Here is a 26891-nt window from a genome sequence, read left to right as displayed (position 1 = left end):
GTGACCAAAACACCTGCAGAAATACTGCAGGAATGACATAGCAGCAGTTAAATGCAGCCTTCTGTAAGCTTTAAATATCCACTGGGCTTACATCAAATACATCAAAACACAACAATAAAAAACACTTTTCTGAACTTATCAATATGACTCTGTCCTTCACAGGATAAGTACTCATCACTGGAAAAAACAATTTTCACCTGTTTCAAGTAGATTTTCACTTGAAATAAGTAGAAAAATCTGCCAGTGGGACAATATTTATCTTCCTATTACAAGCTAAAAAAATCTTGTCCCACTGGCAGATTTTTCTACTTATTTCAAGTGAAAATTTACTTGAAACAGGTGAAAATTGTCAAATAAGTTATTTTTCTGGTGTTATTTTTCTGGTGATGACTCTAAATGTTGAAATAGCAGTAAAACCACATTCATTGATGAAATGACATAAGGGATGGAAAGGGGGGATGGCAGTTTTACAGGGGGGATGATTTGGACCGTTTTTATTTCAGGGGGGATGATTTGGACCGTTTTTATTTCAGGGGGGGATGATATGGACCGTTTTTATTTCAGGGGGGATGATTTGGACCGTTTTTATTTCAGGGGGGGATGATATGGACCGTTTTTATTTCAGGGGGGGATGATTTGGACCGTTTTTATTTCAGGGGGGATGATTTGGACCGTTTTATTTCAGGGGGGGATGCCATCCCCCCTTACCCCCTCTCAACTCCAGTACTGCCTGTATACCTTGACCTGGTACATTTTCAACATTGTCATGAACACACATTTCTCTGTTATTAACCTCGGGGTGTAGCTCCCCATCACCATACCCCATGTATGACTCATATGTTTGTGTTTCTTTTTCTGTTACAGCTTTTGTCGTGAACTTTACCAATTTGTGCTTTTGAACCTTTTTCTTTTTTCTGGGTAGTACACCAGGTAAGCGGGGCTGTTTTTATCATAACCCACTAAAACACCCTGTTCACACAGATTTTTCTACTTATTTCAAGTGAAAATCTACTTGAAACAGGTGAAAATTGTTGTTTTTTCCAGTGATGAGTCTTGTTTTAAGTGTAATGAGATTTTTTTACTCAAATGAGACATTTTAACTAGAAATAAGACAAATATTCCTGTTAAGATTTAGAGTTTTTGCAGTGATCCATGTTACTTATCCTGTGAAGGACAGAGTCATATTGATAAGTTCAGAAAAGTGTTTTTTATTGTTGTGTTTTGATGTATTTGATGTAAGCCCAGTGGATATTTAAAGCTTACAGAAGGCTGCATTTAACTGCTGCTATGTCATTCCTGCAGTATTTCTGCAGCTGTTTTGGTCACTGCTATTATTTGTAATATATTATATTATTTGTAATCAGCACAAATTATCTGTCCCCATATGATAAAATCCACCACCCCCCCTGATTGTTTTTTACAACTCGAGTACTGGCTGTAACCACGTGATGGCGACAAAGCCACAGTGATTTCTTCATGTCTCCTCATCAACTCCTTTCAACAAACAGAGGTCGGTATTGCTTCTGCATCAGACACTTCAGATCACCATTCAACATCGAGTGTCAGGATTTAGTCATGAGTTAAGCAGCCCAGTCTACAAGGACATGTTTGTAAGCTGGAGGTAATTGATGGTCAAATCATGAATACTTTCTCACCAGGATCACAGCAGCACTGAACCCTATTTTACCCTATTTACTATATATATATATATATATATATATATATATATATATATATATATATATATATATATATATATATATATATATATATATATATATAAAAATATATATATATAAAATGTTTGTGTATTTAGATTGAGTCCCTTGTCTCCTAAAATGAGCAAATAACTTGTTCACAGAGAGATCACCGTTTTGCACTTTTAAGGGGTTAAAAAAGCTGTTGCTGAACCAGTCCGGATAAGTGTGACATCAAGCTTCTTGCTTATCTCTTAAATGGAGAGAGTGAGACTTGAGCGCCGGCCCCAGGCTCTCCAGGCTCTCCAGGCTCTCCAGGAGCGCAAGGCGCCCCAGCTCTCCAGGCGCGCAGCAGCGCAACATTCTGCGCACTGAAATCAAACAGAGCTGGCACTCGGAGTTAAAACATCCCGCTTGTTCTGCACACCGTTTATTGCTCACATCGTTTGGGATTAAATAAGAGAAGGTCTAGTTTACTGCGGGTTTGGCAGGATTTGAAAGTGAACGGAGCCGTGTGAACAGACGCTGATTGTAGACGTTTATCTCGTTTAGAGGACTCCAAGAGTCCCAGCTGCTCCCAGGAAATTCCCCCAGAGACGTTTTTGGAGAGGATTTTCAAGCTCTTTTCGGAAAGTGGATTGAAAAAGAGGATTCCAGCGTGAGGTATTACTTTTGTGAGGGGGAAAGAAAGAGAAAAGTTATTTATTTATTTCCAAAAGACGGACCAAAAAGCCGCATCTTATTGTGATTGTAACACTTGGGTTTGAAGTGGTTTAGGCAAATGTTTCCATCTCTCTCTCCCAGGTGATCAGAGCGATGTCTGCGCGGCAGGAGAGAGGATTTAACTGAATAAAGCCAGAGAAGTCGCTGAAGATGGATGTCCTGCAAACATTCCTCCTGCTCTTCCTCCTGCACCAGGTGAGACTGGTGCGTTTATTCTGCTGTTGTTTCTGCTCAACTTCCAGCTCTGCACGGGATAGTTGATCACACACACCGACCCATTCCAATTAATAAGTCATATGGGCTTAAACTTGACGGAAATTTGGATTTAAGCACGTCCACAGTTAGGTTTTTTGAATTGATGACTGTATTCATTTGATTATTTCTATTTCTACGTTTTTCCTGCTTATTTAAAAACTTAGACTCTAACTTGGACCCATTTCTAATTCATTTATTTCATCCTGCCTGCCTGTGTTTTTATTTTCAGTCAGAAGTTTATATAATGTAGAGTTAATGCCATCAGAATTCTTTCACTGCACCCCAAGAATTCTCGTTTTTGAAAATTAGCAGCACATCCAAGCTTTGCATGAAAAGCCTCGATCATAGTTCAGAATTAAATCGCTGGCGTATCCTACATGGAAAAGTGGTAGCAAAAACCAGTATAAAGCAGCATTTACTTTCTGCATCGTTGTTGAGATTCCAGATTGTTGCAGGTGTTTTATATCATTTATATTCTGAACTCAGTTTTTTTTTCTTTTTTCATTTATGACTTAAGCAAATAAAACACACACCACGCTGTTCACCTATATCACCTTTATTGGTGGTTAATGGCAACCAGTATCATTCTCTATTTGCTCCCAGGCAGGAATACGGTTTGACAGCTGCGTTGAACCCGTAACATTTGTGGGACATACGTGTGGTACCAAGAAAAGGGCAGCTTGTAAACATAAAAGAAGACAGAATCCACACCTTTGCGCCTCCTCTCGCTTCATTTCCACAAAGCTCCAATCCTTGTGAATATGTAGAAAATGATTTGCGTGCAGAAGAAACTGTTTTAAGCCTCTGGACATAATCTCCCCCCAGTGTAATTTAGTTTTTATTGCACCAAACACTCTTAAGAGCGATCAAGGTCTTTGGGGAAATTTAAAGTCGTTTTTTCTTTTTTACTTTCATCAGCGGCAGATGACACTGTCTGCTCTCTTTTTCTATTCATTTTTTTTTATTTAGGTACATTGTGGATTTTATCGTGATTATCCTCTCCATGCAGGCTTGAAGGGAAAATGTCAAGCAATTGAAGAAGTTCTTCACATCTGTGCTGAATCCTCAAAGAGGGCTTCTGTAGAGATAGCCTTGACCTGTGCAGCTGCAGCTGCAGCAGCAGCAGCAGCTGCAGCAGCAGCAGCAGTTGCAGCAGTTGCAGCAGCAGCAGCAGTTGCAGCAGCAGCAGCAGTTGCAGCAGCAGTTGCAGCAGCAGCTGCAGCAGCAGCAGCAGTTGCAGCAGTTGCAGCAGCAGTTGCAGCAGCAGCAGTTGCAGCAGCAATTGCAGCAGCAGCAGCAGTTGCAGCAGCAGCAGTCGCAGCAGTTGCAACAGTTGCAGCAGTTGCAGCATCTGCAGCAGTTGCAGCAGCAGCAGTTGCAGCAGCAGCAGTTGCAGCAGCAGCAGTTGCAGCAGCAGCAGTTGCAGCAGCAGCAGTTGCAGCAGCAGCAGTTGCAGCAGTTGAAGCAGTTGCAGCAGCAGCAGCAGTTGCAGCAGTTGCAGCATCTGCAGCAGTGGCTGCATTTGCAGCAGTGGCTGCATTTGCAGCATCTGCAGCAGTTGCAGCATCTGCAGCAGTTGCAGCAGCAGCAGCAGTTGCAGCAGCAGTTGCAGCAGCAGCAGCAGCAGCAGCAACAGCAGCAGTTGCAACAGCATCAGCAGTTGCAGCAGCTCTGTCTGCTGTGCTGGAATCAGCATGAGCGTGTTGGGAGCGTGTTGGGAGCGTGTTGGGAGCGTTGCCCCCAGAGAACCAGAGCCACGCTGCCTCCCTGCAGAGACTCTCTTTATTTAAACGCCTCAGTGCTTCCCCTCCCAGCACCCACCAATGGCTGAGTGGGAGTGAGATACATACGCTTTTATCAATATTAGCCCACGTTCTTAGGCTGAAAAATCCAACATTATCACTCACTTGAACCGCGTAAATGAGTGCCAATGCCAAAATCCTTCAACTCCAAAGATCTTTCTTTCCTCTTTAGTTTAGTTTAGTTTAGTTTATTGGTCCTTTAAATTTCCACAACACAAATAACCCAAAGTACAGGTTTAAATCGTCAGTTTTATACAAAAAAATATATATAGAATTTTTGGTATATATATATATATATATATGTATGTGTATGTACTATTGCTTATATAAATACTGTATGGTATGATATTTATTAAGGACATTGCACTAGTTTATAAAAGCTAACATTTTTTGTGAAAAGGGAAGGCGTCATAATATATATATATATATATATATATATATATATATATATATATATATATATATATATATATATATATATATATATATATATGCAATTTTAACCCTTAACCCTAACCTTCCAACCCTTATGACGCCTTCCCTTTTCACAAAAAATGAATATTAGCTTTTATAAACTAGTGCAATGTCCTTAATAAATATCATACCATACAGTATTTATATAAGCAATAGTACATACATACATACATACATACATACATACATACATACATACATACATACACACACACATGCATACTGTATATATTTACATACCGGTGTATATATACATATATATATATATATATATATATATATATATATATATATATATATATATATATATATATATATATATATATATATATATATATATATATATATATATATATATATATATATATATATATATATATTTATACACATGTCCACAGGTACATGGCTTTAGTTGAAGAGATTCTTGAGGATGCATGAATATGCATCACACAGAGTTGGTAATGTTCTATCACATAAACATGGAGACGTAGGTGCAGAGCAGCAACGCTGATGCCAGACTTTACATCGTCAGATTAAGGGAGTGAGTGGCTGAATCATAAACTCACATAAAAATCACATTTATCTTTCTTGGACTCTTTATACACGCAATCAAAATAAAAAAATTAAATAATTAAAACCCCTCAAATGAAGTGGGGCTAATGTGACCTCAGCATGAGCATCTGTGCCAACCCCTGGGGACAAGAGAGGGTCAGGAGCGTCCCGGGATAATAATCCAGTCACCACATCTGCTGCCGTTATCACGGGTGCAATGACAGACAAACAATGTGCATAAAGACGAAACTAGTTAAGTGCCCTGCTCTCTGCCGTTTCTCCTCCGTTTCTCCTCCGTGCAGTCAGACTGCTGCACGGGAATGTGAGGAGGCTTCACTACATGTACGGCGCTTCTCAACTCTGTTTGGGATTAAATGTAAGAAATCTGTGACAAGGATTATCACGGCTTTCTACCTCATGGCTCATTTGTAATATTACGTGACAACAAAGTGTGGATGTGGCGACTGTAGGAAGGATGAGCTGTGGTGTTCACTGCAGCAGAAATAAAACCCCCAGGGTGGAGAGGGACGGGTGTGGCACGCAGTGTTTACATGGGAACTTTAATTCCTCTTTAATTCAGAATTAGAATTAAATCTGATTCAAAATGAGTAAAAATTACTATGTAAACACCTAATTCTGAATGAAAATGGCCATTCAGAATTAAACTTGATTCCAAAGTAAGTGGCTGGTTTATTCTGATTTTAAATCCGAATAGAATAATTCTGTATACTGTATACTATTACTACGTTTACATGCAGTCAAAATTTGGGTTATTGCTAATATTCCGGTTACTGAAACATTGGGAATATTCCGTTTCCATGGTAATTAATCATTCAGGATATCTGGATCAAACCAGCGACACACGGAGAACGTCATGACACAATTCCTGTCATTTCTGCTTCTTCTTCCTGTATCCAAATTCAAAACAAATGCTGCTTCACGCAACTTTTCTCTCACCTTCTTGTAAATCTTCTATCCCGGTACTTTCTACCGTCTACAAATGCAGAAATGTTCATATCCTTCATTACATTTATGAAGTGATTAGTCTCCTCCTGGTCTTGGTTTCTCCGTGTTTATAAGAACTTCCTGGACTCAAAAGACCAGGATTCCTTGTGAACAGAGCATGTGCAGAAAACAGATTCCTGTTCCGTTTGATGGGGATATTCCGTTTGGTGTTTACATGACTGAATATTCAGGTTTTAAAAGGAGTAACCCAGGGCTCATATTGGGGTTTTTAAAAACCTGAATATGAGCAAATTCCGGTTATTCAAAGGGTTATTAGTGTTTACATGGCCGTGCAAATTCGGGTTATTGCCAATATTCGGGTTTTAAAAGTGTTATTGATGCATGGAAACACAGTCAGTCATTCCTCTTTAAATTAATTCCGGTCTTTCTTTCTGCTCGTTCCCTCACCCGTCTGTCTCCATGACCTTATATTCCACGCTGGGCTGGTTTTCCAAACAAAGTTTCCAGATGCAGCAGCAGTAAACGCTGGTCAAGAGCAGAGACCATTTATTTAAGAAATAGAAATCATTAAAAGAACAGATGGAAACAGGAAACATCAAAATTGTGAGCTTTTCAAAGTTGTAGCGGCTAAGTTAGTTTTTCTTCCGGTAGTTTAACTTCCGGTCCCCCCCCTATCCAATCAGAACCTTCCCAACCCCCAGACCTGGAGAGGAATTGGAGAAAGACCATCAAACGTGTTTTCCATGGAAACCTCAATTCAGAATGACTATTTCCATGTTAACTCAAAGGAAAATAGTTTAATTCTGAATAATTTAATTCAGAATGATTAATTCTGAATTAAAAACCATCCTGTAACTGTGGCCGGTGTGCGGCTGAGCCGGGCCAGAACCGTCTCCGGGCCGCGGCATGCTCGGCCCTCACCGGGGCCACTGATGTGCTGGCATTTAACGGATTACGGAGGATTTCTCAAAAGATTTGGCATTGATTTCAACTTTTATTTTTGCAGGTTTGCATTTTTATTCACTCATTCATCAGGCAGTTGCAGGAAAATAAACTGTTTTCTGTTCAGATGAACAGAAAAATATTTACCACAAGAAAGTAGTGGTAAAATACTGCGATATGAATTCTCTTCCAGCCCTTTGTGTTTCCAGTGAGACAGAGACGCTCCACTCAAAGTCAAAAGGGGCTCCAGCAAGGACAGAAGTTTTATCCCTGTCTTAATAACAAAACACAAATTCTACACAAATTCCCTCTCTGAGGACTCTTTAAACCTTTCCCCTTCCCCATGCTCAATTAGGTTTGGCTTTATTATTTATTTATTGTATATTTAAAGGCAACTAACACTGGGAAGTGTAATAAAATGTACAGTTCGGGGATTAGAACTAGCTCTTTAATCTCACGCTCCTGATAATACTGCATGGACTGATTGATTAGTTTTTCAGGAAGCTTATGTCAGAAAAACCTAATCCGTCTTTGGATTGTGCCAGCCTTGTAAGGTTTTCTGCGCCGCCACTTTATCATGGCGGCGAATTACAGAGCTGCTGGGCTGTGATAAGGTCCTCGTCTCTTTTACAGACCCCACCGCCCAGCACTCCCCCCGTCCCCCCGTCCCCCCCGTCCCCCCCGGTCCCCCCCGGTCCCTCTGGACAATAAAAAAAACGCTGTTTATATTCTTCACATCCCTGCTCCGCCTGGTCCTCACATCAACCTCTCCTAGGATTTGCCTTGTAAGAAAAAAAAAGGAACGTAAGTCTTCAAAAAGCCAGCAGAGAAATTGGGTGGAGAGAGGAAAAAAAAAAAGAAATGTGAGAGAAAATGGCAGGGAACATTTCTGTGGAAGTGATTAAAACAGCGGCGGAGTGAAGGGGGCATGTAAGCATGCACGGCCTTCTAGGAATCATTGTGGAGCTTACACGCTGCTGATGTGTATCTGGACTCATATTGGGGTCACAATCTTTCCAGCCAGAAGGCTTGACTAGATAATCCCTCATAAACAATACTGTCTGTGGCATTTGTGCAGCTCGGACTCCGGCACGGCCGTCCGGACCTCGGAGGTTTTACTCCCAGCCACCGCAATCTATTCCTTTTTCCAATCATTGCCAATAACTGCGTGGACTGGCAGGAAATCCATGACCAAAACATGTTGAAGTTGACGCGAGAGAAGCTGCGTGATTGATCACCGTGGGACGGCTGCCCTTTGTGCTGACTAAAACCTTAATAGTTATTAACAGCGTGATTACTTTCCCGATTGCCACGGTTGTCCAGGATGAAGGAAACGTGCTGAGATTCTCCTCCTGCACACTGTAGGAAAAGCCCGTAGAAATGACCGTAAAAAACTGAAATAGCAGCGTAAATGTTACAGATGAAAATCTGTGTTGACATTGTGTCAGAGTTTGTCTGTTTAACTGGTAATAACTCGTTTAATGAAGACATTACTCAAAGAATTCTATGATATTATGTAGATATTTATTTCACAACAAAACACCGCTATTAATACTACAAAATATATTACCCCACACACAATCTTTTAAAAAAATAAGAGGAAAAACTCAGTCAAATTACTGTCTTATAATGAGGCTTTTACCGATTAATAATGCCTCTATTCTGATGTTTTCCAGTGAAATGTAATAGGATTAGATGTAAAATTAGCAATGGCTGCACGTAAATTGTACAGGAGAAAATAGCTTTAATGAAGGTATAGTCATGCTAATTTGGCTGAAAATGGATGTTGAATTGACCAGTTTTGTACGTAAATTGTATGATGTTATTTTGTAAAGGATTACAGTTTGAAATTGTAAATTTACAGGTTGTTCTGTAATGTGTTTCACAATCCGCTGTATCTTTTACAGTATTATTCTGGCAACCACAGCTGCCAGTTTTTTTCCGTAAAAACAATGTTTTTTTTTCTTACAGTGCACGCCACGCCCAAACCCGCAGGTATCCGTGCAGGAAACATTATGTTAAATATGCTGCAGACTTTCCTGATCGTTGTCCACAGCTATGAATTTTTATTGGCACCCGAGGCGACGCTGCATCTGGAGCGTCTGCTACCTCAGTATTCTAGTCATTACTACTCAGTAGTACCAGGAACACCAGCAGCCTCTCACGCACATCCTTACGGTTTCACAATATTCACAACGCTGCGCCGCCCTGTTTTTCTGGAACAAAGCAAAATTGTGGTCACATATGACTAAAGGAGCTGCGGAGGGTGGAGTCTGTGCCTTTTTTAATTGTTACATATATTTACAATTTGTCTGAACCAGGAGTCTTCAACCTTTTTTTATCCCAGGGAAAAACAGAGCAGGGACCCCCGCTTGGAATTTTTATTTTTCCCCTTTTTTTTAATGTGTCAAATTTTAAGCCTGGCTTATAATAACTTTTGAATGTGTTTTATTCTGCTTATATCACCTTATTAACCAGTTCCTGACTGGGTTATTAGCTACATGTGTTTACGGTTGATGAAACTTTGTCCTGGTCAGACGTGGAAGGAGTAACGTTAGGCCGAGCTGGAACGTTACAATCTCCAGCTTTAGGTTTCGTTATTGTCACTAATTTATCCATCAGGTCTAATTAGCGTTAAATAGGAAATAGCCAAGTTAATTTCACAACAAATGTTCTTTCCTTAAACAGCTATCTAGCTCTTTTTTCCGCTCTAAAGTTGACATTAGTCACATGACTCACGTCATGGGAATCATTTATGTAGAGTTGTAGATTAAATAGTTATCGTCAAAAGTAGATCATATTTATATATATATATATATATATATATATATATATATATATATATATATATATATATATATATATATATATATATATATATATATACAGGACTGTCTCAGAAAATTAGAATATTGTGATAAAGTCCTTTATTTTCTGTAATGCAAAAATGTCATACATTCTGGATTCATTACAAATCAACTGAAATATTGCAAGCCTTTTATTATTTTAATATTGCTGATTATGGCTTACAGTTTAAGAAAACTCAAATATCCTATCTCAAAAAATTAAACAAAACTATCACTTGAATAAACTAAACTTTAGTTGTTTTTTTAGTCTAGCATACGGATTATACACACACACACACACACACACACACACACACACACACACACACACACACACACACACACACACACACGCACGCACACACTCATATGTATATACATATATACATATTCTGCACCAGCCAATGGCAGCACATGTCAGAGCTCAGGAAGATGATTGACCTCTTTAATTAAAAGTGCATGGCGTTGGTGTAACAGCCAAGGTGTGACAGCTCCAGCGTGAGTACAACATATCTCCTCTGTGATTATTCTCAGTTTAACGTTCTCCGCTGCCTCGGAGTTTCAGGCCGTTCATTGCAGCTTGTCATCGTGAGCCCTAACAAAGCGCTGTCAGCTCCTCCGTCTCTGTGTGTTTCTGTGATGTACCTGTCTCCACAGCTAATCAAAGGCACAGGAAGCTCTGTCTTTGCCAGCTCCGGTTTCCTCTTCAAAGGCACTTGTTTTTGTGAAATCAGCCACAGTCACCGCAATCAGCTTTGAGAATAGAAAACATTCACTTTGTCAAATTTGGTGGACGCTTGCTTGAACAAATCAAGCAAAAATGACTTTTTCAAAAAACCTCTTTTATCATTTCCAGTGCAGATTTGAGGAGAGGAACGTGGAAAAATTGTAGCTGTCGCGCACATTCATTCAGCACGAAATAGCTCAGTTAGAGAAATGCTAAGATGGTTCTGTAAGAGATGAAAGCAGAACATCGGAAATCAGAACTCCAAGAATAACATACAATGCCTTGATTTGGATAAGCTGAAGAGTTTTACCAGCACAAAGTGCTTGTACACGGGGGCTCGTGTACAATTGTAAGGTGCTAAAACTGGTCAAGAGAATGATAATTATGCTGAGTCCTGTGTGCTCTGTGGTATTATCCTCCCAATCCCTGCTATCAGTGCTGGATTGCAGCGCTGGATTGCAGCAGGTGTCAGGAGCCAGAGGAGCTGCTGCTTTGACCATGTAAGGGGATTATGAAAGTGATGATGCGTTGAAAGGTAACGCCTGCTTAAAAGTGAAGTGCTCAGGGCTTTGCTGCTGTCACATGTGGCAGGTGTTGAGATAACGCCAGTATCCAGATTACCTGCAGGCTCTTGTCCCGGAGGCTCCACTCGCTCTTTCTTCTTTCCTGGTGGGATCTTTGTTAACACTTTCAAACAAGTGAACAGCTTTGCTGCAATTAAACTTCCCACACCGAGGCCTCGCGACTGTAGGGCCTTGTCTTCACTCCCAGCCCCCCCACACTTCATTCACTCATTCATTTGGAGGAAGGTTCTTTTTTTAGTGAGACCATAACAGCCGTACAATTTATGTTTTAATCAGTTTTCATATGTTGTGAGTACATTGTCACATGTTTCATGCTTACTTGGTAACCCTTTCTTTAACAGTACAGTAATAACCAGGTAATACCATGGTAATTACACTGTAATTACCTAGTAGTACCTTGTATTTACAAGGTAATTACATGTAACTACCGGGTAATTTACACAGTAAGTACTAGGTAATTATTACGTACCATGTAATTATGTGTATTTATCATGTAATAACATGGTAAATACCTGGTTGTTTAAACTAAACATTACTAGGTAATTACAAAGACATTAGATGGGAACTATGAGGGAAATTACAGGTATTTACTAGGTTAATATTGGCAACTACCAGTAAATTTACCATGTAATTACTCTGAAATTACATTAATTATTTCTAAGTAAGTACCAGGTAATTACTAAATATTTTTCTGCAAACTACCAGGAAATTATAACCTATATTTGAGGTAGTTACCAGCTAATTACACTTCAATGACCATGTAGTTACCTTGTATTTACTATACATTTCATGGATAACTACCGGGTATTTACCCATTCATTATTGATTTATGTATTATCAATGGATTGGTGCATGTACCCCCGAGGGGGTAAATGACTCTATCGACCTTGTAATTAACCTGATAGTTACCATGTTTTACCTGCAATTGGCAGGTACTTACCTTGTAGTTACTTGCCCAGTAATTCTATTTCCTAAGTATTTACCCAATAAGTACAGACATTTTTACCTGGCTTTTACTCAGTAATTAAAGTGAAACTGGACTGTAAAAGAAAGCGTGTGTTGTTTCCATAATATTACCTGGTACTTCCTCATTAAGTACAGAAATAATTACCTGATATTTACCCATTAAAGGAGCTGTATGTTAGAGCAATAATAAAACAAATCATAGAATGACCCCGATATGTCAACAGACATTTAAAAATCATGTTCATTTCAAATACTTATGTCACTGACAAGAGCACTCAAGCCAGGATATTCCAGTTTAAAAAGAGGAGTTGCAGCCCTCAACTGATGTTTATGTTGTCATTTTTTGTTTTGGCCTGAAGCTCCACCCTCCACCTATCTCCCAATCACCAAGTCAGTATTGTTTCTGAAGCTCCACCCTCCACCTATCTCCCAATCACCAAGTCAGTATTGTTTCTGAAGCTCCACCCTCCACCTATCTCCCAATCACCAAGTCAGTATTGTTTCTGAAGCTCCACCCTCCACCTATCTCCCAATCACCAAGTCAGTATTGTTTCTGAAGCTCCACCCTCCACCTATCTCCCAATCACCAAGTCAGTATTGTTTCTGAAGCTCCACCCTCCACCTATCTCCCAATCACCAAGTCAGTATTGTTTCTGAAGCTCCACCCTCCACCTATCTCCCAATCACCAAGTCAGTAATGTTTCTGAAGCTCCACCCTCCACCTATCTCCCAATCACAAAGTCAGTATTGTTTCTGAAGCTCCACCCTCCACCTATCTCCCAATCACCAAGTCAGTATTGTTTCTGAAGCTCCACCCTCCACCTATCTCCCAATCACCAAGTCAGTATTGTTTCGGCATCCGGGTTGCCAGCTCGGCTATAATTATGGCAGCCATGGCAGCCTACGTTCCTGCTGCATTCTGCAGCCTACCTGGCAACCTCTGGTCAGGGGGAGGAGGGGGAGGGTACACGCCGCTCAACAATATTTGGAAAGTGACTGCAGTACCAGTTTTGGACATTTCTTACAGACGGCTCCTTTAATTAAAGTGAAACTGGACTGTAAAAGAAAGCGTGTGTTGTTTCCATAATATTACCTGGTAATTGTAGATTATAATTATAAAGATTTGAACAATTGGCAAAACGTCTGATAATTACCTCCCCTTTACCCCGCAATTAGAAAGTTGGACCACACCCCCTCACACACACCCCCTCACATTTACCTCCTCACACACCACCACCACCTTGTAACAAATACACCAAAACAGGTGATCTGTCAAAGACTCTTTTTTCTTCTTCAAAAGGATAAAGAAAAAAATACAACGTTCTGTATAAAAACATATTGTACAGTGTAAAACGTATTGCATAGTGTAAAACATAAAACTAGGCACAGTGTTGAAAATATAGGCACATTCAGTCAATCAATGCAACAAATAAAAAATACAGTGCATTCAATAACGATATAACAACATATTTAGATCTCAAACTGGGATGTCAAGGACCCCAGTATTATCTGCATTTGGCCATCACCCTTAATCTAATTTTTTTTTCCAGAGACCCTCACAGAAGCAAAGATTTGAGACATGTAAACAACAAAAACACGGGGCGAACCACAATGAAATAACTTTTCATAAGTTTCAACACAAAATATGACAAGTTAATCATTTGCTTGCATATTTGACCAACTCTGGAGCAGCGTTAGCATGCTGCTATGCTCGGACGGGAACAGGAAGTTAAGCTTCGTCAATAACGGAAGTAACAGAGGAAGAACGGTGCTCTTCAAAATAAAACTTAAAATGACAGAAGTGCTTAATTCACTCTGCACATAATCTGCTGCCATTTACACGCACCACCAGCTGAAAAATAGCAGATCTACAAACTTATAGCGCAGCACTCTGCCCTGAGTGCAGCGATATGAGCTTGTACAGTATATCTGCTAACACCTACTTTAAATATTGTAAAGTAATTACAGTGTAATTACCATGGTATTACCTGGTTATTACTGTACTGTAAAAGAAAGGGTTACCGCTTAATTTGATTATAATCAGTACTCGAGTTGTAAAAAACAATCAGGGGGGTGGTGGATTTGATCATATGGAGACAGATAATTTGTGCTGATTACAAATAATATAATATATTACAAATAATAGCAGTGACCAAAACACCTGCAGAAATACTGCAGGAATGACATAGCAGCAGTTAAATGCAGCCTTCTGTAAGCTTTAAATATCCACTGGGCTTACATCAAGATAAATCTTGTCCCACTGGCAAATTTTTCTACTTATTTCAAGTGAAAATTTACTTGAAACAGGTGACAATTGTCAAATAAGTTATTTTTCTGGTGATGACTCTAAATGTTGAAATAGCAGTAAAACCACATTCATTGATGAAATGACATAAGGGATGGAAAGGAGGGATGGCAGTTTTACAGGGGGGATGATTTGGACCATCTTTATTTCAGGGGGGGATGCCATCCCCCCTCATCCCCCCTCATCCCCCCTCATCTCTGATTATAATATGTTGCTGCTTGTAAATAAAGTCTTATTAGAAGAAGCTATTAATTATAACAGATTTCTTTGTGGGTTTCTTTACATTAACAAAGTACAGAACAGTTAACGAGACTCATCCCAGCCATTTATTTTTTTTGTCATCATTTTATATATAATAACCACGGTTGTAAAGCTGTGAAAATTGTTCTGCGGACAGATATGAAGTTTACAAATTCCACATTATAAATACATGATGTTGCGAAATGAAGTATATTTTTAAATGACACCATATGTGTTATTGAAGTTTAGCCATATCTTTACTTAATGCTTAATAATATCCACCCCCCAGCATCAGCATGTTGCTGTTTCACAATAACATCTGTCATCTAAAGCCACTCAAGTGCTCATTTTCTGTGGTATTAATACATCGATATCAGCAGCACTTTCTCGCCCTTCTCTTCTTACGAACACACACGCACGCACGCACGCACGCACGCACGCACGCACGCACGCACGCACGCACGCACGCACGCACGCACGCACGCACGCACGCACGCACGCACGCACGCACGCACGCACGCACACACACACACACACACACACACAGTCTCACTGCACTATTACACAGTTCTCTCTTGTCTCATTTGCTCGTGCTGAAATGTAATATTGGTCTATTGTTGAGAGTGCAGGATCTCATAAACAGACCATAAACAGTCTTTATTCAGATCAGGAACTACCAGTCCAGTTACACAGGGGCCGGTTACACAGGGGCCGGTTACACTCGCCGTCGACAGGGCTGGTAGAGGAGCCAAACATTGTACTCAAGTAAAAGTACTGTTACTTCAGAATAATATGACTCAAGTAGAAGTAAAAAGTAGTCATCCGAATAATTACTTGAGTAAAAGTAAAAAAGTACTTGGTGAAAAAAACTACTCAAGTACTTAGTAACTGTTGAGTAACGTCTGATTTATTTTTTTAACACAACCATTCAAGCAGACAAAAGTACAAAATAAACATCTTCAGGCAAATTAATAAAATAAATTAAAATTAATAAAAAATAGCTTACAGTAAATTAAAATAATCTTAAAGTAAATTCAAGTACTTTAATAAATAATAAAATAAATAACAGAATAAAAAAATAAGTTAAGCACAAGTAGCACAAAATGTCAAGCCTTTGTACTTTTCTTTTTTAACCAGGCAGAACTAGAACATGAACTCATAGAAACTCTGTGTGTGTTTGAGTCTGTGTAAATGTGACAAAACATGCAAAAACAAACATTTTTACCAAAGAATCACCAGTGATGTTCTAAAATCCTACACTGTTGAGGGACATTAAAGTACACTGGAACTCAGCAGAAGTTTCCCCGTGTTTATCCTACTCACCACCCCAAAAAGGTTTAATTTAATAAGGTAAGGCTTAACTCTACACCAGCCTTACATCAGTAAAAGTTCAGAGCTCAAAACCCCCAAGAGTCCCGTGATCGGGACCAAAACGGTACTAGTTTCTTCTGAGGAGGAAGATTTTGGTCCGCGGGTCGAGGCGCGGTCGTTACTAGTCAACACAATAGATTAATATTAATAACCCAATATCGTGATACAGTTTGTCACCTCCACGACACGTATCGTGACGTTTTTGTATCGCGAAATTTCATGGCACGATATATAGTTACACCCCTACTGAATACTCAGGTGCATAAGTGAGGAGGAATCCACACTGAACTACCAACATTTTTAAAAATGAAGCCAAGGCAGCACATTCAAAGACAAGATGATGAACTTCTCTCAGCTCTGGTGTGTAAGAACACTGAACATTAACTGTGAAAATGCAGCTTCTTCATCAATTTTAAATATGGACTGAAAACTGTGACCAAAGAAATTTGATTTAAAAAACAAAAAGATGCATGTGACCGCACAAATGACAAAAAATACCGAGGTAAGAGTAAGATGAGTACGCCAGCCAGGCTGGCTTATGAGACACAAAGGAAAACTAATGTGAGCGGTGACACACGTGAGAACTGGGCAGTTTCCAACAGCAGAATTTTTTTAGCCTCTTTTTAGCCTACTAAAGGCTAAAAATGAGATGTTAGATAACGTTTCTTTGACCAAATCATCACATTTCTCTCACTTCCTGCTGATCTGATGCGTTCTTATGGAGAAGAAAAAAGGTCCCACATACATTACAAATGTGTAAGACGGCTGAAGTTCTTAAGTTCTGTTTTATTCCAGCACAAATGCAGTCCAACGGAAACACTCAAGAGTTTTTCAAAGGATATATTCAATCAATGTTTACAATAGGAGGCTATTTCTGCTCATGTGATGTGGTGAAATGCTGCCGGAGAGCTTGGTCTCACGGGCCTACTCTACAATTAGCATAAATTACGTCGGTATCTAAAGCCCTCCATGGCTGCCATTAATCATGTGACGCGAGCCATCAGTCATGTTTATTGTGTCAGTGATGCTCAATAAGACAATCCTCTCTCTTCCACTCCGTCTGTCCCTCGGATGGGAAGGACAGCTCTCGTGGTGCAGAACGCTGCAACTTCTCAAAATGAAATCCACAAAACAAGAAGCATGTTGGAGGAAAATGAAGTGGTATCAGTTTTAAAGGCTGTTGTGTAAACTGAGACGGGAGAAGTTTATAGACACTGGCCACGGTTACATGATGTTTTTGAGTGGAAATAGTAATTCCGAATTGAGGTTTACATGGAAAACACATTCGATTGGATTTATCCAATTCCTCTTAACCCTTGTGCTGTCTTCGGGTCAAGGAAGGAGGAAGAGAAGAAGGGAGGAAAGAAGGATAGGAGAATGAGGTCATTTTGACCCAAAGACAGTCCAAGGTTAAGGTCTGGGGGTTGGGAAGGTTCTGATTGGATAGGGGGGCGGACGTCTTTATGTATTTACGTCTACGGGAAGAAAACAAACGTACTCGATTAGCAACAACATGGAGAACCACATTATTAGCATCCTTTCTGGATTAGTTTTGATTCTGTTTCTGAAGCAGCAGCACGACAACATCATGTCGATGATTTTCTTTCGTGTGCTGAGGAAGAGGGAGATAGAAGACTGTGCTTTGGTAAAAGGCAGAAACTGGTCAGTTCAACGATTACTCTACCTCAGCCCACTGCCGCATCCAGCTCGCAATGCCAGACGATGAAAGTGCGAAGCAAGGACTGCTGGAACCGAACCGTCCTGACCCAATTTGCGGATGTTGAGTGGAAAGAGAACTTTCCGTTGACCGGCACGTAGTTTGTGAAGCCGTGTGGCCTGGGTGGCGTCTATATCTGCCAAACCTCCTTCATTTAACCTAGCCTAAGGGCTGTTATTACTGGTGAATAATTTTGAAGGCATTACAGTTCGGCTCTAGCTCTGTCAAACAGCCATTGTGACGAAAATATGTGTGCAAACAACACAAACAACTTCTCATTAAAATCAATCAGCATTTATTCACATCCAGGTGTCAAGCAGATGGAAAAGCGAGCCCATTGAATAAATCCTGATGGCACACTACGTTAAGACATAAAACACTAATTATCAAAACAACAATAATAAAAAAAATAAAAATGAAACGTTAACTGCATAAATGGAAAAGAAATCAAAAACAATAATGATACAAACGATCATCTATGGTTCAGAACAACGTTGTTGCACGTGGCCCTGTGGTATTTAAAGATGGCGTCCTCGTCACGCCACGTGCAATCAAACCGGATGACAAACACGGCATTTAAAGCAGCACAATGTAACTTTCCCACCTTAATCTCATATTTCCGGAGTCATTGTGATGGAACATCAACTTCCAACAGGTTTAATGAATCTCTGTCATGGTCTGAGGGGTCTGTATCGCCTTCACTGGCACTATGTAACTTTGAGGTGCATGGTAGGAACCCTGCCACACTAAAAAACTACAAAACATACGCCATTTCCCCCTCCTTCCAGATTCGTAGTCGAGACGAAAATGGGCGGGGCTTGGAGCGCAGAGCTCAGCAGAAGCTGGTAACCCGTTGCTGTGTTGTGGTTATTCTGTAACCATGGTAACCCGTTGCTGTGTTGTGGCTGCAGCAGCTCCACACAACAGACGTGGGGAAAAGATCGCTAATGGTTTAACTTTTCACCACTTTCCTGCTCGGAGGCAGAACCACGGAGGCCGAGTATCTGAGATAACAGAGTAAAAGAGTCGTTGGATTGCTTGGATCGCGGCTGTAACGACCAAACATAACGTTCCACAGTAAACCACAAACAAACACTCACACAGACGGGTCGGATCAAAACACAGGTTTTATTCCCCACTTCTCCAGGTAAACGCAGTTGCTGGCCAGCTCTCTGCGGTGCAATTAACCCCAATCTTCAGATAAAACTAGTTTGTTGAGGAAAAGATATTAACTCTATTTGTAGCTGCAGAGGAAAAAAATAATCCCACGAGGAAAACAAAAATATTGCTCACGCCTCGGAGCCTCTTCTGCATAATATAGCAGTCAAAAAAGAAAAAAGTAAGAGTAATACAAAACATGTACTGTATGTTGTACTATAATACTAATTTATTGAAACACATGGCGAGTCAAACATTTACCAAAGCAGCTGCCAAACACTCCTAAACAAGGTAGCCTAAGACGTCGGTTGTGCAGAACTGCGGCAGTAAATCCTCATCAGAGCTCCACTCTTTGATAGGGATTTCATATGGATCCAATCCGTTAATAATCATTATTTTCTCCATATACCGCTCCCTGGCTTCCTTGTTTAAGGTATCCCGGTAAATTCCAGTTCCTTTCCAGCAGTTTAACATCTTTTTTTTTTGCGTTACGTCTGTTCACTTGGTGAAACAGAAAAGTAGTTTTGAAAGTCCGTCCCGTCTTCATTTACTATCAAAACAAATGCACCCGAGTTTTCCGGCAGTACGTGCTGGTGCTCATGGGAAACGTAGTGTTCTTTCTGGTAAAGCACCACCGCTTTTGTCCAAAGGAGCCGCAAAACTCAACAAAAGCTGAAAGTTACATTGTGCTGCTTTAAACCGTGAATAACTGGTCGGAAAATGGCGCCACAAAATAAATGAACACAATAATAATGATGCCGGTAGTTGCTGGTGTTACACAATAATAAGAACAGTAACTTCATTAAACACAAATTTCGCTCTGAAACGCTCTAGATTAAACCGATCGCTCAAAACACAGCCTCACGCTTCCTCGGTTCCGGGTCTGGAAGGACTGCGGGCTTTCCGGGTGTTGATCAGGGTTTCTGCCGGGGTTCTTCCCGTCGGAGCTTTCAGTCCAAGCGGTCTCCCGGCTCTCTTCTCCTTCCGACTCTGAAATGAAAAGGACGGTGGTGCAGCGTGCAGCAGCCGGGCGGTGCTCCCCTGGTCAACGGAGCCTGGTCACGTCATCTTGGTGCGCGCGGGTCCGGCCCACTTGTCGGATGTGCGGGCTCCCGTCTTGGCTGATGAGCACGTGGGCGTCACGGACTCAGATGGCGGGATGCTTCTCGGGCTGATCTGGGCACGCTGGCCATTTTCATTGAGAATTAGGTGTTTACGTGGTCATTTTACTCATTTTAAATCGGATTTCATTTTAATTCCGAATTAAAGAGGAATTAAACTCCCCATGTGAATGCACTGACTGGGAGGTTACTATGACTCTTACATGATAATATCAAGATAATTTCATGCACACACTTAAAAGATACTGCCAATTTTTGCAACAAATATTATCAACCACATGTCAGAATGGAGTTTATAAAATGGGCCTATAAGCGTTCTCATTCTCACAGAGGTCAGGGGGAAATGGCCAAAAGCATTAGAGCGAAGGGCAGCAGAGACGCTGCACACACACACACACAAACACACACTAATGTAGCAGCAGAGACGCTGCACGCACGCACACACACACACTAATGTAGCAGCAGATACGCTGCACGCACACACACACAAACACACACTAATGTAGCAGCAGAGACGCTGCACGCACGCACACACACACACTAATGTAGCAGCAGAGACGCTGCACGCACGCACACACACACACTAATGTAGCAGCAGAGACACTGCACGCACACACACACACACTAATGCAGCGGTGTGTGATGGGTGTGTTGCCCCCCGGTGTGGATTTGCCGTTGCGATCCTCCGCAGCTCTGAAGCACCTGCCTTGTGTTTCCCTGGACGCTCTCTGATTAGAAGTGATGGCTCTGGAGCGTGAGGCTGTTCCAGTGATCAGAGCACCAATCTATCCTCCAGCAGGACGGAGACTGGTTGCAGTATTCCAGCGCTGCAGCTCAAGGGCATCCCCTCCCGGAGCCGCTCTGGACGGGAATCATTACAAATGATATGCCCAGTAACATCAGCAGGAAAATGGCTAAAGAAGGTCTGGGGATAGAGGGATTGCAGGCTGAGAATGGTTTTAATGTCAACTGAGCCTTTTGTCATGTTGGATGCTTGAAAGCAGGATGCTGCATCAATCTGTGGTGTGATGTTAAAGCTGACAGGCTTCAGTGCTGGAGAAGCATCAGGCAAGGCAGCGGTGGGTAGGGGTGGGTTAAAAACATACATACCGTATATCCATATTTTATCGATATACAAGTTTAGGAACGATTATCGATACATAAATCCAAGTATCGATTAAAAAAATAAATTAATTAATTAAAATTAAAATTTTTATCCCGATTCTTTTCCCACTTTTATCACCCAGTGCTCCTACCTAACAGTCCTGGCCGTTGCTCCCTCTACTAACCCTCTACCTGCTCTGAGCTCAGGTCTCCTCCTTAACCTGAGGAGTGAGCAGCATCTTTTCACCAGACAGGGTGGGGTTTCTCCGGCTGGACGTAGCGCGTGGAAGGATCACGTTATTCCTGCCAGACTTTCCCACTTTGTATCGAATCATATCGGAAATCGTATCGGCTTGGGACCTAGTGTATCGGAATCGTATCGGGAGGTCAGTGATGATACCAGAGACGTTTTATAAACTCTCCCCCCACTCCGGTTGTGTTTCCTGTATCTGTGTCACGTGGGTTTCCCCACTGCCCCGCCCCTTTAGGAGACTAACAGCAGCTCCTGAGTCTATTGAGTCCTGTGGGAAAAGTGAACGTGAGCACAGATTATTACCAATTCCTTCGCCCCATAGGAACCTACGTAAATATGGGACCCATTTTTCAAAAGCCACAAACCTTCTGAACATTCTGACACCAAAATGGACATTTTCAGACCCACAGATTAGGAGAAAATGAACATATATATATATATATATATATATATACATTATTTATTTATATATATATATATATATATATATATGTATATATATAAATAAATATATATATATATATATATATATATATATATATATATATATATATATATATATATATATATATATATATATATATATATATATTCAGAGTGGTCGGTCACTGCAGAACTGCCAAAGTCATTTTCCCATCAGATAAACTGAAATTTTAAACTAAAATAAAACTTGCTCCTTTGCTTTGCTGTTATTGTTATTATTGAAGTCTTTTTGGAAGGAAAAAATAATATTAGACTGATCCGATGATTGATATCAGGTTGATATCAGACATTAAAGTAGCAGATAAAAAAAAAACGAGCAGCAAAATAAGGCGCAAATATTAAAGTTGTACTGTCTAGTGTTGTATGTTCCAAACCAATGTGGGGAGAGGGGCGGCCACGCCCACTTAGGAGACAGGAAGTGTTTACCATTTCATACCATTGGCAGAAACGGTAATGCATGATCTTCTGTATAGAGGATCTTTGATGATACCCAGCTCTAGATGGCAGTGTCCCTTTTGTGGAGTGTGAGATTTAAACTTTGCAGAAATGCATTTGAGTTAATGAAGCTTCAGACACAGAAAATGAGCAGAGAAATGAATTGGAGCACCAGAGTGAGGTGAGTTTGCCCGGATAAATCTCTGAGGAACAGCGGGGTGCATGGCCGGAGCCGCCCCGCCTGCACTGACGAGCAGGTTAATTACCCCTTCTGTTTATTGTGAGAAAAAATGCCTGAAACCAATTTTTCTCGGACACATATCCCAATCATACGTGTGTGAAGAAAACAACATCACAGCCTTTCTCACGGCTCCAGATCCAGCGCGGCGGCGTTGCCAGCTTCTCATCGCAGACACATTTTAACGGCGTCTCTTCTGATGATCCAGAGGCCAGATGTCACCGGCTTCTTAATAACTTTCTAGAGGCCAGTTCTGGTCGCCGTGGCAATTACCTTATGTCAGGCCACAAAACATAGCTGTGCCCACAGGACGCACGGCAGCCAGCTCCAGAATGCTCATTATAGATGAATATATGAAGGACTCCGTGCTGCTCAGGCCACCAGCACTGTCTCAGTCTCTCCAACATGTCTGGATTACAGGACTGTCTCAGAAAATTACAATATTGTGATAAAGTTCCTTATTTTCTGTAATGCAATTAAAAAAGCAAAAATGTCATACATTCTGGATTCATTACAAATCAACTGAAATATTGCAAGCCTTTTATTATTTTAATATTGCTGATTTGGCTTACAGTTTAAGATTAAGATTCCCAGAATATTCTAATTTTTGGAGATAGGATATTTGAGTTTTCTTAAGCTATAAGCCATGAGCCATTGGTTCAGACAGAAAAAACTTTGTTCCTCAAGCCCCACCATACATTTTGACGTACATGAACGAAAATCGGTACACACCTGTATCATGTCGCAACTTAAAGAAAAGTCTCTTGGTGCCATGGCCCAAACCCAACAGGAAGTCGGCCATTTTGAACATTTTGAATTAATCGTGTAATTTTGGCGCAATTTATGTAATTTCTTCCGCAGTTAATACGGCGTCACGTCGACGCGTAGTTACATTTTTTGGGAGCTGCACGTCAGGTTACGGAGCGACTCCCGCGTAGCCGCGTACTCTACGCATTGATTTAACGCAGGACCAGAATTCAGCCTTTAGAGCCGCCGCCTCACAACGTTACCAGCTCAGACTTCGTCAGGAGCCTTCAGTTTACATCGTCCCTCCGTGGAAACGTGGGTTTTCTGTGGAATCTCCAGCTTTTTTCTTTTTTTCCTTCTAAAATAGTCCTCTAATTTTCTTGAAATAAGTTTATTTTTCTTAATTAGAAATACATTTCTGCAATGTAACTGGACTCTGGTAGTTTTTGATCTGAATAAAAAATTATTCTTAAAATGTGTGTGTGTGTGTGTGTGCGTGTGCGTGTGCGTGTGCGTGTGCGCGTGCGCGTGCGCGTGTGTGCGTGCGTGCGTGCGTGCGTGCGTGCGTGCGTGCGTGCGTGCGTGCGTGCGTGCGTGCGTGCGTGCGTGCGTGTGTGTGAGACCATAGACTCCAGCTCCAAGCAGTAATGAACACAATGAAATAGACCTAATAATGCAGATCTTTTTGTCTTTTCCTGTCGTACTTTCCTCTTATTTATAACAGACATCAATGCAGAAAAAAGTCCTCCTGACAGAACACTGAATAAGAAAGATTACTGCAAATGAAGTGCTCATACTGAATAACCGATACCGATAAGATTTTCTTTCTTCAGAAAAGATTTTAACTGGATTTTTCATAAATGTGTGATAAATATGCAGTTTTCATCACATTATTTCCACAAATATACTTATAACATGAAGTTTTGAACAGAAAGCTTAAAATGTGTCTTTTGAAACGTGTTATTTTGCCCTTTATTTACAGCAAGGCATGGTAGGGCAGAGTTAAAAAGCAATACTTAAAGACAAACATCACTTAAAAAGAATTACAAAAATAACATGTGATCCAGGAAATAAAGGTTACAGTGCATTATGGGAGATTACTGAAATGCGCAGTAAATAAAAAGGTTTTCAACCTTGTTTTAAAACAACTGAGAATTGCACTCTGATGCATTCTGGGAGTTTGTTCCACAGGTGAAGAGCGTGAGAGCTGAACGCTGCCTCAGCGTGTTTGGTTCTAACTCTGGGAGCAGGAAGTAGGCGTTGCCCTGACGACCTGAGGGTTCTGGTTGGCTCATCGTGGACCAGGAGGTCAGAGATGCTGCTTTAAGAGGATGCTTTCAGAGGACTTACTGCCTATTTTCATGACATCTGACATTTTGACGATGCACAGGCTGGATTATTGTATTCAGACCTGGGTTCGTCATGTCACAGTCCCCTGCAAATGTGAACATTTTTAAACTGAGTTGGCCCCAAATAAAGTGACAGGGTAACGTCTTAAGGCTGGTTTATGGTTCTGCGTTAAACCTACGCCGTAGGGTAGGCGGCTACGTGGGAGTCTCTCCGTAGCTACGCCGTAGCCTGACATGCACCTACAAAAAATGTAACTACGCAGACCGAGAGGGCTGTGATTGGTTTGCTTGGTAGCAACGCATTTCCGGTTCCAGACTGCACCATCCCCGCCATTTTTAAACATGTTGTTGTTCTACAGCAGTGGTCGGCAACCCAAAATGTTTTAGAGCCATATTGGACCAAAAACACAAAAAACAAACATGTCTGGAGCCGCAAAAAATTAAAAGTCTTGTATCAGCCTTAGAATGAAGGCAAATGGCGAAAGGTGAAATGTTGAGAAAAAAGTTGAAATGTCGAGATTAATGTTGAAGTACAATCTTGAGAAAAAAGTTGAAATGTTGAAAAAAAAGTCGAAATGTTGAAGTACAATTTCGAGAAAAAAGAAAAAAGTCGAAATGTCGAGAAAAAAGTCGAAATGTCGAGATTAAAAAGGAAAGGAAAAAGGAAGAAAAAAAGAGAAAAAGAGGAAAAAAGAAGAAAAAAGAAAAAAAGAAGAAAAAAAAGAAAAAAGAAGAAAAAGAGGAAAAAAAGAGAAAAAAAGAGAAAAAAAGGAAAAAAGATAAAACAAAGAAGAAAAAAAGGAAAAAAAAGTTCAAACATTTTTGAAAAAGATCCAGGAGCCACTAGGGCGGTGCTAAAGAGCCGCATACGGCTCTAGAGCCGCGGGTTGCCGACCGCTGTTCTACATAGACAGAACATTATCAACATGGACCAAGTCGAGGAGCGACTCATTGAGGAAGAAAACCAAAGAATCAACTAGAGACTACGATAAACCATTCAGGAAAAGAAGGCATCCCCCTAGTGCTCTGGGGGAGTACTGCACCGCGGAGAAATGGAGTGACGGAGAAATCCGAAGGTTCATGATGGCGTCACGGCAACGGCGTAGGTTCTGATTTAACGCAGAGCCATAATTCAGGCTTTATAGGGGTAATGTCCCCTTTAAAGAGTCTCTCTTCACAATTTTACTCACTTTAAAGAAGCCCATGCCCAATTTATGGAGTTGAGAGGGATCTTTATGCTCATTTACAAAGTAATAATGTGAGTGTTGTTTGATATTGAACAAAATCTGGAAAATCACCTCCATACACAGTTTTGAAACAATCTTCCCACAATTGTGGAGTGCAGCCACTTCTCTGTTTACTGCTGTTTTACACATGAGGTGGTGATACCAGTGTCTCAGGTTCATATATGCCTGTTTTTTACGAGACATGCAGGAAAAGGAAGAAGCCAAACCACACAAACACGTATCCGTCACCACTCCGTCTGCCTCGTGCTGCTGAAATGAAATCTGGTGCTTTCAGCTCCATAAGTCTGCATTTATTATCATAATAATGTCTTGTTTCAAGTTTGCCCTGAAATGCCTCGAGCGTGGCTGTACCGATTAAGAAATCTTAATTAAGCCTTTGTAGATTCTCCTTCATCAGACCTTGCCTCGTTTTGTACAAAACTTGTCTCTTTCCAGCCTGTTTTTAGGAGGCCGTACATTCGTCCTCCTAGACGAACGAGGTTTGCCAACGTGTCGCTGCGAACAGAGAGACAGGGAACCGTAAAGAAACCCAACCTCGTGTTGCGGAGTGTGCTTTCAAGTTCCCGGTGCTTTGTCTCTCTCGGGGCAT

At 40.8% G+C, this 26891-nt stretch overlaps 1 protein-coding gene across 1 annotated transcript in view; it reads left to right on the top strand.

Moving 5' to 3' along the window:
* The first annotated feature begins 1547 nt into the window (after positions 1-1547).
* Positions 1548-26891, top strand: part of nxph2a (neurexophilin 2a) — a 41701-nt gene continuing 16357 nt past the window's right edge. The window contains exons 1-3 of the mRNA XM_061723027.1: positions 1548-1621; positions 2250-2360; positions 2502-2615. Coding sequence (XP_061579011.1) covers positions 2571-2615 — 45 coding nt within the window. The 5' untranslated portion in view covers positions 1548-1621; positions 2250-2360; positions 2502-2570. The remainder of the gene's footprint in view (positions 1622-2249; positions 2361-2501; positions 2616-26891) is intronic.

Source organism: Cololabis saira, chromosome 6 (genome assembly GCF_033807715.1).
Source record: "Cololabis saira isolate AMF1-May2022 chromosome 6, fColSai1.1, whole genome shotgun sequence".
NCBI classification, from domain to species: Eukaryota; Metazoa; Chordata; class Actinopteri; order Beloniformes; family Belonidae; genus Cololabis; species Cololabis saira.
Note: the sequence above shows the minus strand (reverse complement) of the source record. Positions and strands in the feature narration are given on the sequence as shown.